Source organism: Rhinichthys klamathensis, unplaced genomic scaffold (assembly GCF_029890125.1).
Source record: "Rhinichthys klamathensis goyatoka isolate OS25496 unplaced genomic scaffold, OSU_Roscu_1.1 h1tg000440l_1, whole genome shotgun sequence".
NCBI lineage: Eukaryota > Metazoa > Chordata > Actinopteri > Cypriniformes > Leuciscidae > Rhinichthys > Rhinichthys klamathensis.
Genome location: NW_026606936.1, coordinates 380,361 through 394,161, shown reverse-complemented (window position 1 = coordinate 394,161; position 13,801 = coordinate 380,361). Strand labels below are relative to the sequence as shown.

Sequence of the window (13,801 nt, the reverse complement as noted above, 5' to 3'; positions counted from 1 at the left end):
CAAAACATCCAATGATCATCAGTTCATTTTAGAAACACATCCATGTAACCATTCTGTAATCATTTCTATTAAGGCAGGTCAAGAGAGAGCAGTCTAGAATCATCAGTTGAGTAGATTGTGTTTCTTCCTGGAACAACATTCCTGTATAACTGTCCTTAAGCCTTTCGCAACACTATGACTAGTAAGAGTTCTGTGCAATTTTTTTTGTAAAAAAAATAGAAAACTAAGACCCTGTGGAAGGTTTCTTGTCAGTACGTGGGTTGACACATTTGGGACATGACCCACAGGTTATGCATCAAATGCACAATGCCATGGACTTACTTCTTCATCTTCAGCTTCCTTTGTAGATTCTTTATTGACCTCTTGAAACAGCCATGGATTGGTGAAGCTGTCCCTAGGAGACATTGAGAGAGGAAAGTGAATGACCAGGTTGTGTACTACCAGAAGACTGATTAACTGAGTGCAATCATCACTGTACATGTCTTTTTTTTTAAAGTAGCTCTGTGTATCGCTCACTGGTTGATCTCCAGTTCCTCCATCAGATCCCCATGAATGCTCTCTGAATGGATGTTTCCCATTGTTTCAGCCCATGAGGGAATGTCAAGGAGAGAGGCCACAGATAAGTCTTCTTCTGACACAGCTGGAGGATGCCTTTGTGAAGTCTCCACTCTCCGCACCACCCGGAGACTGTCAACATCCTCTTGGACTGAGGAGAGAGCTACAAAAGACAAAAACATCCACTTTGACAATCTAAGACTTTAGCCTAAGACTTTTAATTCAAGACTTATTTTTAGGGTTTACATCTTGCAGTTCTCATTTATATGCAAAACAAGAATGTGTTTATTGCATTGTCCTACCTTCACTGTGATCCAAAGTCCTTTCAATCTCTGCATATGTTCTTGAGGTTTGCTCCTGGATTGACTTGTGCATTTGAATCTCAATAAGATGAACAATGTCCATGCGATTTATTTTAGTGATTCTTTTAATCAATGTATCTTCTGTGGAATTTGAGACATAATCAGAATCTATTATTTAAAATGCATTTTAAGCATTTGCATTTTAATAACATTGTATGAATTCAATTCTGACTGATAAGACTGAATAAGAACAGGACTCACCAGTTGCATGCTTTCCTTCTCTTTCTACCCAGCGCTGCAAAAGGGCATGACTTTGCTCTTGTAATGAATTTGGGTTTTCAGCACGCACTTTCTGAATCTCATCTTCATTGAATTCCAACTCCTTGGCCAGTTCTAAAAGAAACATCCACTTATGTATTTGCATCTTGTTGTTTTTAAAAAAGTGTTTTGATTTTCTGACAACTTCATACTGACATACTACTCACCTGTCCAACTAAAACCTAGAAGGTCAGCAATTATGGCCAACGTCTCTTCTTTCCTATCTGCATCATCATGCCAGTCCACTGTAAAATCAAATTATTTTTCATTTATATTTTATGTTAGAAATGCATTCAAAACTGAAAAAAACCTTCAAACATCAAAACCCCATTCATTTGCTATTTGAACTACTTTGACAGCTAATGGACTGTTTATGACTATATTATGGGATATGCATTAACGATATTTGAGATATCACAAAAAATATGTGACTAGAGTTGTTGTAAAGTCTCTATCTCTTTGTAAATTATTTCCAAAAATTGTAGTTTTTGTAGCACAAAAAAGTTGTAGTTTTACATATTTCTTAACTCTTTCCCCATCATTGACGGAAATTGGAGACAATGCTTCCCCGCCAATGACAGAAATTTCCGGCTTTCTGTGTTTTTACTGTTATACATTAGGGAGCACTATGACATCTTCTGAAAGAGTACTGAATCTCCTGATCAAAAGACTTTTGCATATGTAAGCAGATGCATATGTAAAATAACGCAATCATCAACATTAAACAGCACGGCATCGTTGCCAAATTTGCCCCCTGGCCTCTGTCCATCATGGCCTCCTAATCATCCCCATATACTGATTGGCTTCATCACTGTCTCCTCTCCACCAATAAGCTGGTGTGTGGTGGGCGTTCTGGCGCAATATGGCTGCCGTCGCATCATCCAGGTGGATGCTGCACATTGGTGGTGGTTGAGGAGATTCCCCCTTCCATGTAAAGCGCTTTGAGTACACAGAAAAGCGCTATATAAATGTAACGAATTATTATTATTATTATAAATCAAAACTGCCTAATGTTACAGAATGAAAGGTCGAGGTCGCCCCAGGACGAGGTACAGGACTGTGCAAGCTTTGGGGGTGTTGATGGACTCGATCTGCTCCATTTATATTTTGATCATCGTTCTGAATCCGATCCAGGTGTAATCTTTGACAAAAATGTGTTTTTCTCAGCTTTTTGCTCAAAATGTTGCTTTTTCTAATTAAACTTTTTGTTTGTTCATTTAAAAGTAGAGGCTCTGCTCTTTCTTTTGATATATTGCATGTTCATTTATTCATACAACGAAATATTCTGGGGGCCATGAAAATCTTGTGAAAATGATCAAAAATGCTGGCGGTGGCTGGCAACTTAAAAAAAAAATGCTGGTGGGGAAAGAGTTAATAGCATGACAGCACAGCGACTTAATATCTATATAATTACTGTATATATTGCATAGATCTATAAAGTTATACAATATTATATGCCATAATTTATTCTTTTTACACAATAAAAATGTATAAGTCTTTTTACACAAAAATGTGCCATTGCCATGGTTGTTTTAATATTCCTCAGATGAAACATGCAGTAGTGGGCATGCATTGCACAGGAAACTGTAATATTATCACAAAAAAAGTAGAGCCAGTCAATCTTGAGATTTCAGTTTTCATGTACACACTGATATGCAAATGAATAAAACATGACATAAAAAGTCACAAAAATGACACACAAACACACACACAAGAAAACATTGAGATGAGACAAAGTACAGTACAAAACACCACAATATATAAAACAAAAAGCACAGGACAACACAGAACAACAAATTAAAACACAAAATAAAAAAAAACTAAAGAAAAGAGACTTTTCATGGAGTTAAGTTAAATTTTGGAGAAAGTAATACGGGGGGCAAGTGCCAAGTAGAGGTACCTTTACTTTGGTCTGGGGTAGTGCTGTCTGAGATTCTCTGCATCTGTGTCTCCACACAATCCTCCCAGTAGGCCCTTGACTCAAAGACATCATCGCCTACGGACGGGGGTCGAATTGCTTTCAAACTACTTTCTATCCCTAACTCAACAGAGGCTCTGTCTCCTTTGGTTTCATCATGCTCAGTGTTCCTTGAAGGGTCTAATTCCTGAAAGACTTTGGCAGGTGTTTTAGGTTGACTGGATGCAGAATACTGTGGAGGAGCCTGTGTTGGTGAAACAGGCATCTGGGAGGATGAAGTCTTTGGTTTGGTGTAGTTGCTTTCTATATTAGTGTGATCATCCACAACAGACATGGACCATTCTGAGACACCAATATCTGCCTCAGATTTAGGCCTTTGATTCTGCTCAATAGAGTCTCCTTGTCCTAAAATTTGGTCAAAGCTGGCTGCTTTCACAGCTATTTTTGGCTTAAATGTTGTGTCTTCAATTTCAGCAGCAATGTCCTTGAATGGAGTGGACATTGAAGGTGATGTCTGGAATTGCTGTTGACTAACAGTATGAGCTGAGGCACTAGAAGAAATCATTGATACTTGGTTGGATATGGGCATTTCAACAACAGAATGCTGTTCATCTTCTACTGAGGAGTCGGAGGATTCCAGGTCTTGCTCAGAATAAACTGTTCGTGTTACTGTATAAGTGGCAGTGTCAACATTCGGTATCAGTGTGTCTTCATGGATTCCATTATCCTCTGTGGGGCTCTTTAATTCACTCTGTAGAGGGAATTTAATCGGTTCTGGATGTTCTGGTTTAATCTTGGCTCCGGTTTGACTAAAGCCATCAGACTTTGCATCAGGTTCCTCAGTAAACCTGTCTTGATGCACTAAACCATCTGCAGTCAACTCAAATGAAGCTACTGCAACAGACTCACTAGTGTTGAAATTGACTTGTTCAAATTCTTCACTTGGATTTTCATTTATTGGAAAAAAGACTAATCTTTCTTCCTCTTCCTCCATTGTCCTCTTGGTCATGTCAATGGCTCCACCTCTGGTCATCTCAAATAGTTTTCCTTCTTGGAAGAGGAAAGGATTTGGTGTCCCCTCTTCAGTAGGGGTACGTCCTGGAGTTGTGTCAGGTGTGGTTCCATGGGATTGTCTGTCTGTACACAAAGCAAGTATTTTCTGCTCCTCAGCTTCAATTTGTGCATCAAATGCCTCATCATCTTCCACTTCAGCACTCCAGGGAACCAAGTCTCTTAGAGTAGATGCTGGAATTTCGTCTGACTTTCCTTCATTGTCCTCTTCATAAATACTTAAATCTGTCTGGGATTCATTCTGCACTTCCTTGGCTGCAGTAATAGTACCTATAATTTCATTAGGAGAAACTAGTTCTAGCACTTTTTCGGAAGTTGGTCTCTCACCAGGAGACTTAGAATCAACATCAGCATCCATCTCAATGCCTGTTTTGCTTTCTGCTGATGTAATAACCAGATCCTCCTCAGGTGTAGTCCCACTGATCACTGTAGTATGGTACTCTGTAGAAAACTGTTCATAGTCTTTCTCCTTGTTTACATGGGTTTGCAAAGATGGTATGTTTGTGCATGTCTGTAAATCCACAGTCTTCAAATGGGTATGGTCTTGCTCACCTTTGTCCATGGTCTTTAAAACTTCACTGGTTACATATGATACTTTGTGAGATGACTCATCCAACTCAGGGTTTTCATAATCCTCATCAGACAATGAAGGTTGTAAAGGTAATACTGGGCTAGATTCAGTCAGATTCTCCAAGCACTGCTCTTCTGAATCTTTTGTTAACATTGTGTTAAAGTCTAGTGGACTTTTATGTGGTGACAGGTTTTCTTCTTTCAATTGTTTAAAATCACAATCAAAATCAAATTTTACCTTTTTAACTCTTGCATCCTTTTCCATTTCATCAAATGTTTTGATCTTTGCAGCCATCTTAAACATCTCTTCTTCTGGAGTGAATTGCCTTTGTAAAGCATCAAAATCATGAAGATCCTCACTGTCAAGTACCTCTTCTTTTTGCTCCAGGGTCATGGGAAGGCACTGCATTTCTGGGGTCTCATGGGACCCTTGGGAGGACTCACTTTCTAAATAAATGTCTTGTTCAGAATTTTTTTCTTTGTCTAAATTTTTCCTAGAATCAGAAACGAAAGACTGACTTGTTGAAAAGACCCTTTCAATATAACTTAATTGTCCATACTCCTCCCCAGTGGGACTTCCCTCTAATGAGTCCTGCCATGGGGACTCCTTGTTTGGGCTTGGCTCGATAGAGTCTGGCGTTTTTGGAGATGATCCATCTTCTCTGATGGGAGTAGTCTCAAGTGAGTCTGTTCTCCAGAGAGTTTTAGAGTCACTTATGTTTTCAGGCTGCAGAGAATCCAAACTAGAAGGTCTATCTAGTGCATCTTGACTGTGATGGCAATGTTGAAGTATCTTCTCAGACTCAGCGATTACACTGAATTCTGTTGGCTTCATATCATCTCTATAGGATGAATCACTTCTCATGTCATGTGCAGATGTTTCACTGTCCCATTTCATAACTTCAATTGTATCTTGAATTATTGTCTTCGAATTAGTAGAGGATGGTGACTCCGTTTTGGAGGATGGAGAAAGTGAATACATTTTAGAGTCATCATTGGATGGTGAATCAATTCTGGTCAATAGGGATGGTGATTTAATCTTAGAATCATAAGGTGATGTCTTGCTTTTTATGGCGGTTACTGAACATAATTGGACACTCTTGTCACTCTCTTCTCTTTCATGTGATGTCACCAAAATTGATTGGTAAGTTGTCTCCTTAGCCCCTTGATGTCTGACTTCTGTTTCTTCAGTAGTTGTACAGGAAGACAAAACAAGTATTTCAGGGCTATTTTGAGGGGTTTCAGCAAGTCCCTCATGTGTATCATTGTCACATGTGCTGGTGTAAGGAGTCCTAGTTCCTAAACTATTGCCAGGAGAGTCTACCAAGGCCTTGTGTTTCTCACTATCAGGACTTTCTTCCGAAGCTTCATGTATTTCACTTTTAAGTAAGGGCTCACCTTGCACCATTGCAGTAGCAAATGCAGTGATTATATTTGATTTACTTGGGTCCACAGCTACCTGGTGTATCTGTTCCTCATCGTCTAAAGAAGGGCCATCTCTACACATTAAATAGCGTTTACTTGCTTCACCTGATGTCCGCCTAAAGAGTAGATATCCAGGACTGTCCTCAAGTTCTGCCTTAATATCTGCGCTGAAGTCTTCTGATGGTTTCCTGTCTGGGCTGATCTGAGGTTCCACAGACAATCTCCTATTCTGGCAGATGTTATCTTCATAATACATTCTCTCAGGTATCAGCCCTGGCTCTTCATTTTCTAATAGCTCAGAAGTTATTTGTTGTTCCTCAGTCTCAAATCTGCCTTGTTCCTGAGATGGTTTTCCATTTTGGTCAATTGATGTAAGCCTAGAGAGAAGGTCTTCCTGAGAGCTTTCCTCTTTAAAGTTAAAGATAACGTTGGAAGTTATAGCTGGATCACCTTCTGTATTTTGGATGGACAAAGTACTGTTTAAGGTCGTCAATGGTTTTTCATGTAGTGTTTCACCATCATCGATCATTGGTTTATATTGAATTGTGTTTGGGTCAAAACATGATTCTTGAATGATCTTGTTTTCTACAACATTTTTTTCTTGTAAATGTTGGGTTGATACTGTCATTTGTTTATCATATGTTGGAGGGACCTGCATCATATCAGAACTTGACGCTTCAGAGGTTACAGTCGTAATTGCCCTATCTTGTAAATGTTGGGTTGTTACTGTCAGTTGGCTGTCATATGTGGGAGGAATCTGTGTTACATTAGGACTTGCCGTTTCAGAGGTCTCAGTCGTAATTGCTCTTTCTTGTAAATGTTGGGTTGTTACTGTCAGTTGGCTGTAATATGTCGGAGGAATCTGTGTTACAATAGGACTTGCTGTTTCAGAGGTCTCAGTCGTAATTGCTCTTTCTTGTAAATGTTGGGTTGTTACTGTCAATTGGCTGTCATATGTTGGAGGAATCTGTGTTACATTATGACTTGCCGTTTCAGAGGTCGCAGTCGTAATTGCTCTTTCTTGTAAATGTTGGGTTGTTACTGTCAGTTGGCTGTCATATGTCGGAGAAATCTGTGTTACAATAGGACTTGCCTTTTCAGAGGTCTCGGTCGTATTTTCTCTTTCTTGTAAATGTTGGGTTGTTACTGACAGTTGGCTGTTATATGTCGGAGGAATCGGTGTTATAATAGGACTTGCCATTTCAGAGGTCTCAGTCGTAATTTCTCTTTCTTGTAAATGTTGGGTCGTTACTGTAAGTTGACTGTCATTTGTCGGAGGAATCTGTGTTACATTAGGACTTGCCGTTTCAGAGGTCTCAGTCGTAATTGCTCTTTCTTGTAAATGTTGGGTCGTTACTGTCAGTTGGCTGTCATATGTCGGAGGAATCTGTGTTACAATAGGACTTGCCGTTTCAGAGGTCTCAGTCGTAATTGCTCTTTCTTGTAAATGTTGGGTTGTTACTGTCAATTGGCTGTCATATGTTGGAGGAATCTGTGTTACATTAGGACTTGCCATTTCAGAGGACTCAGTCGTAATTGCTCTTTCTTGTAAATGTTTGGTTGTTACTGTCAGTTGGCTGTCATTTGTCAGAGGAATCTGTGTTACATTAGGACTTGCCTTTTCAGAGGTCTCAGTGGTAATTGCTCTTTCTTGTAAATGTTGAGTTGTTGTCATTTGGTAATCATATGTTGGGGGAACCTGCATCACATCAGAAGTTGCCATCTCAGAGGTTACAGGCGTAATTGCTTTATGTTCAAAAAGTCCAGACTTGCTTTTTGATGGATCTTGGCCAGTCTGAAATGCCTTCATCAGCTCTCTTACAGACATGGTTTCTTCCAGCCTTTCTGTCTGTGACTTTGGAGATCTGGGGGATTTTGGAGGAAGCTTGGTTGATTTATCTGTCTCTGTGATATATGACTTACCCTGGCAAGTATTCACTTTCCAGTTTTGATTGTCCACCTCCTTTTCTTCTTCAACCTTCTTCTGCAGTGCCTTAACCCTGTCTTTAATGGATCCAATTGGAGTTTCTACAACTCTAGGAGACACAGGAACCGATCCAAAGACAGGTCCAGATCCACCAATAACTGCATCTTCATCAAGAGACTCATCAGACTGACTCCTACTCATCCTTTCCAGGTCATCTTCAGAACTGCCACTTGCAAACTCCCTCTCTTTACGCTTTTTCCTTACTGGCTTTTTGATTTCTACTGGACGGTGTTTAAAACGGGCAACGAATACCTCTTTAAAGCTTTCTTGAACAATATCTACATCTTGTGAATGACTAAATGGTATAGGTTCCTGCAGACATTGTTCTAAGTCACCACTGAGATATGAAACCATACCTGACATATCCCTCTTAGAAGAAGAACTTGATATAGTGTCTCTTGTGATTCGAACTTCCTGAATGAGTGTCTCTTGGTCTTCAGTGATGTTTTTGCATTTGGATTCCTCAACATCTGTCTCACCGAGAAGTACCCACTCATCACCATCAATGGTTACAGATATCCCAATAGCACCTTCCATCTTTGTTTCATCCATTGTTCCCTCACGGAGGATCTCTTCTACCTTTTCCAAGTCCTCTTTCACTTTTTCAACAATTTCAAACGGCTCATCCACTTCGTCATCCCCAGCCTTGTCTGATCTCTCTCTGGCATCCGAGGAGCACGATATTTCGGATTTTTCAGAGGTCAGAAGGACTGACACTTTAATCAGGTCCTGCTTCATATCGGACACCTCTGAAAGCAGATCTGGACTTGCGAGTGTGGCAGGGTCATGCATGATTTGCATCATGGAAAACTCTGTTGTCTCAGATCCATCATAATCTTCCATTTTAACAGCACAAAGAGTTGTTTAAAAGAACAAAGGGGAAATGAAGAGGACAAAAGACATTGGAAAACTAGTCAGGGCAGGAGCAATACAAACTGTCTTCAGTTCAGATGATAAGGAAACTACTTGACAGAATGACGAAAAATCGCAAATTTATCTAGATTTGGATCCAAAGGATTTGGGAAGGCATGGGAGCAGTTAAGCAAAGCAAAGAAGAATTACAGAGTGAGGGGAGGAAATGGGTAGGAAATAACTTGCTTAAACACGTTATATTGTTTCAAGTATCCACTCATACACTTGCACAAGAGGGAAAGTATAAAGAAAAACAAAGGGAAAGAATAAGTAATACAGAAACCTGTGCACAAAGAACAAATGGGGAAAGTAATCATAACACAGAGTGGAGCTGTACCAATGAGGCATCTCAAGATTGTTCTCGACATGAAGAGCTCATGTCAACAAAAACACAGAAAGCATGTTCGAAACATGTTCAAAGCCCTTAAAAACAGCACTGAGATACAATCAGAGGTTTTTCCCATAAAACACTTTCGAATTATCAAATGCTATGGCTTTGAGTCAATAATGGAGGAACATATGGGAATTTGTTAAAAGACTGAGGTAAATGATAAGGAAAATTTAGGAAAGCAATCATAAACACGAGTGAATCAAATCAAATAAAGAATGTGAGTGACAGGGATAAAAATGTTACACAAATTATGCATATTTTCAAAAAAGGTATCCACGCATACAGGCTGAGCAGACACACTCACACACATACATATACAATAATATAATATGTGTAAGTCAAGTTATTTCCATGCAAGGGAAATGATCCATGCAAAGGTGACTTGTGGCAAGCAAATTATGTGATTTCATTACAGGCAAAATAATATGTGCCTGGTCAGTGTGATTTTCTTTTCGGGGAGAATGGTTTGTTTTCCAGTATCTCTTTTGGCATGTAACACATTTGATTTTAAACTCATTAAACATTTTAGAAATCATCATGCCAGAAGTAAGATACCATTGTAAGAGAATATAATTGAACGTAATGTTTTATGAGAACAGCAGACGAAAAAAATAAAAATGGAAGAAGGGATGTTTATCAGCCATAGCACAGCAGTCAGGGATCCACAAATACAATTTCTGTTAAAATCACTGATAAATATGTTTTCTATAATATTTCAAACAATGTATTATGGAGGTTACAAAACAATGTGAGAAAACGCAGTATATACACTCCTAGGCATAAAAAAATGTCAAAATATTTAGGGGTCTTTTAATGGTCTTAACCATTTTAATCACAAATTACTTGTCAGGAGATGAGCAAGAATTGCACAAATACTGTAGATAAAGTAACTTAGCATGGATTAGTCTCCCCTTTGTCCCCCTTAGTGTTAATGTTAATGGCTTCGAACTGTTCATGAGTAGTTTAAAATGTCTCCTAGTTTGTTTAATGTGAGACCAAATATTCGGTATAGGGTTTAAATCTGGACTCTGACCAGGCCAAAACATGAGCTCCACACAAATCAGCTGAACCACTCTGAATTAAACCTCCCATATTCTGCCAAAAATATGGGATCATCTTTGATGTTTTTCTGAGACAGAAATGGCTTTTAAGTAGTGCATTTGCTTAAATGTAGCTAATTTCCTGACCAATAATTTGTGGTTAAGACAGTTAAAAGCTTAGTGTTTAACCATTTTGGGCTTGGGACTGGGCCTTTTTTCTTCTTTTTTTTTTGCCCAGGTGTACATAATTTTCATTTTAATTAAACTATTGACTTAAATATTGCTTACATTTCTCATGTGTCTTCTCACTCTATAAAGAAATTAGATTGAAACAGAGAAAGTTAATAGGATTGAAAACATGAAAAATGTCTTATCTTTTCTTTTTGCAAAGAAAACATTAAAAATAAATGATTTTCAAATTGTTAAAATAGGCATTTACCTCCACATCTGCATCTTCGTCAGAATCGGATTCCTAAAGAGTAAAAATCAACTGTCAGATTAAATATGGTGAAACTAAATATCATTTGAATAAAAGGTATTGGCTTTTTGTGTCTATGTATGCAAATGTATAGGCTATGCCAGTTAATATGATAGTTGAGAGTGTTTGCACTTACCTTTGAGTAGATAGGTAGGCAGATGTTCAGGTTGCATATTGCATTGTGGTTTAGACTGCGATATGTTCTTGGCTCTTTTGTAAAAGACAGTCTGCCACATGGTTCTTGAGTGCTGTCACGAATCTGTTGAAACAACCAGTCTGTGACTTTTCTGACCACCAAGAGACATTTGCACAATACTGTGGCATTATATTTAAACTAGTAGGGGGCAATGTGGAGTGTTGTAACACATTTGATTAAAGATTTGTAACTCAGTGCCTTTTTGTGCTGTCTCTCAAATGTTGAAAAAATATCCCCATAGTTATCTACAATAAATAGTCCTTCAAATAACAAAGTGCTTACTTTGATAAATAGAGAAAGACGGTTTTCTTTAAAGGCATAGAAACTGAACACATGGTGCTGTCCACTTTTGGTTAGTGGGACCAGATTTCCAAAGCAGTCGGCAAAGATTGGCTTTCCCTCTAGTACCTGTAGAGATAAATATACCACCATTTAGAAAATGTTCTTGTCAATGGCACTTTTTGTTGTGACAAGACTAGCTAAACCACACTTACCTCGACATCTCGACTACGAGCCACCTCGGTGAAGTTCTCCTGCTGCTCCAGAGTTTTGTCCATCTTATCATCCGTCATACAGAAGCAGCGGAGTCGTGCTTCGATGGGGTCTAAAGTCTTGGCGAAGATGACAAACTTGGCCATATAGGGCACACAGATGATCTCACGATACAGCTGACTGGAGAAGTTCACAGACTCCTGGATCTGACGGCAATCTATGAGCCAGAACCTGGGAGAAAAAAGATTTATTTAACCATTTGTCAAAGGAAACCAGTCAACAAGCAGATGTCACTGCAGCAGAACTCACCTTGCTGATACATTGGTGGTAAATGAAACACACTGGTTGATGAATGTCAGAGGTGTGGATCCAGTTATGTCCTCCCACTGTGCTGGAGTTGTCCCTCCTGGAAAATAAATTGAACTGTTCACACCTTCCCAAATGATTTTTTTTTTCTCTTGGATAATTCAGATTCAGAATCAGGAAGAGCTTTATTGCCATGTGTGTTTACATACACAAGGAATTTATCTTGGTGCCAGGAGCTTCCAGTGCAGAAAAGGTACAGACATATATAGAAATTAAGGTAATACAATGAAATATAACATCAATAATAAAGAGATAAGACAATGAAATTAAAATATATACAATATGAAAACATTACAACAGAGAAAAAAATATACCAATGGACAGAAATATGAATATACAGATATGCTATTTACATACAGGTATGGACAGTTTTGAGATGTTATTTAAAGATGTACAATCCTGGGATGTGTTATGTATTGTTAAGGTGGAACATAGCCTGAGGGAAAAAGCTGTTCTTATGCCTGGCTGTTCTGGTGCTCAGTGCTCAGTTCAAAGAGAAAGTGGGCTGGATGTGAGGGCCCAAATTGATGGACAAAACTGGATAAACTGGGATAAACTCGTACTCTTTATTCTCACATACCAGTAATGCTACATAGCAGTCGTAGAGTGGGTGTACTGCTGGTCCCGTCACTGGATGGGCTTTTAGGGACAGGAATAGTCATGGTGATGGGCTTGTGAAACTTGCGTCTTCTGGGTTCCAACGTAACAATTGGGCTGAATGTAGCCTTACTACCCAGGATCTTCCTCACCAGATCCTCACCGATGGGCTGGGCCTAATGAAGGATGAGATTGAGAGGGCATTTTTCAATTCTATCTATCATTCTCCCTGCCTCTAAACAATGTAGGAGTAATACTGTATATTAAATAAATATTTTGAGAAGAGCGTAACTATAATTGTTTTAATAGAAACCATGACTTTTTCCATAAAATAAAACATTTTTATATTTCTTGATATTTTTAATATCTTTTTTAATATAATGCATTTGTATTAATTTTGTAGTTTTTAACCTTTTCTTAAAGAAATAAAATGCAATATCAATTGAATCAGTTTTATTGACACAGACAGAGTAATAAATAATCATAAAAATTGTACAGTGTTGCCCTCAACATAATGTGTGTATAAAACTGATTTAACACATGTCAAAAGCTAAATAAAAAACTCTTCTGTATACACTATAAGGTCAATGATCAAGCTTGCAAGGCACAGTGGGGATCACCTGTAGTCCCACACGTATCCGTTTAGTCAGGGCTCCCTCGGGGAACACAGCCTGGACCTGTGGAACAAGTGTGCTGCTTAGCACCCCACCCTCTGGACCAATCAGGTGACTGTCCTGTTTAATTCGGGACACCACAGCAAAGTATTGTGGGAAATCCCGGGTGATTAGGCGACATATTCGCTTTTTCTCCAGCTCCTCAGGACTGTCCAGTTCTGGTGTGAAAATTACAAATAATATCTCTTAATAAATCTTTTTTTTTGTGTGCAATTTATCTAATATAAAATTAGTTGAAAAAGAAGATTATGAGCATGATTTAAGGTATGCATTAAATTAAACTATTTAGGGTTTATACAATTAAGTATACTTAAATGGTGAATAATTATATTTGTGTGATAATCTCACACAGAATACACTTCCAATCCAATCCAAACCAGTAGTTGTCACACTTCTGTACTAAATCACCTTTGCAACTAATAAATAAATTATTCAGCAAATATGCATTAAATTGATCAAACGGGGCATTAAAGACATTTATAATGTTACAAACATTTCTGTAAAAATAA

The 13,801-nt window shown here is 38.5% G+C and overlaps 1 protein-coding gene across 10 annotated transcripts in view; it reads right to left on the bottom strand.

The window, feature by feature from the left end:
* The window catches only part of ank2a (ankyrin 2a, neuronal), an 80,851-nt gene that overhangs the window by 9,301 nt on the left and 57,749 nt on the right, over positions 1–13,801 (bottom strand). For 9 of the 10 annotated variants that reach the window (XM_056236144.1, XM_056236152.1, XM_056236142.1 and 6 more), the window contains 14 exons: positions 13,239–13,450; positions 12,602–12,794; positions 11,965–12,061; positions 11,658–11,886; positions 11,446–11,571; positions 11,104–11,226; positions 10,929–10,961; positions 10,778–10,799; positions 3,076–8,982; positions 1,343–1,420; positions 1,119–1,250; positions 858–998; positions 517–718; positions 322–394 (listed from right to left, as the gene is read on the bottom strand). In XM_056236144.1, coding sequence (XP_056092119.1) covers positions 322–394; positions 517–718; positions 858–998; positions 1,119–1,250; positions 1,343–1,420; positions 3,076–8,982; positions 10,778–10,799; positions 10,929–10,961; positions 11,104–11,226; positions 11,446–11,571; positions 11,658–11,886; positions 11,965–12,061; positions 12,602–12,794; positions 13,239–13,450 — 7,568 coding nt within the window. The remainder of the gene's footprint in view (positions 1–321; positions 395–516; positions 719–857; positions 999–1,118; positions 1,251–1,342; positions 1,421–3,075; positions 8,983–10,777; positions 10,800–10,928; positions 10,962–11,103; positions 11,227–11,445; positions 11,572–11,657; positions 11,887–11,964; positions 12,062–12,601; positions 12,795–13,238; positions 13,451–13,801) is intronic. The other variant, XM_056236151.1, reaches the window with a different exon arrangement.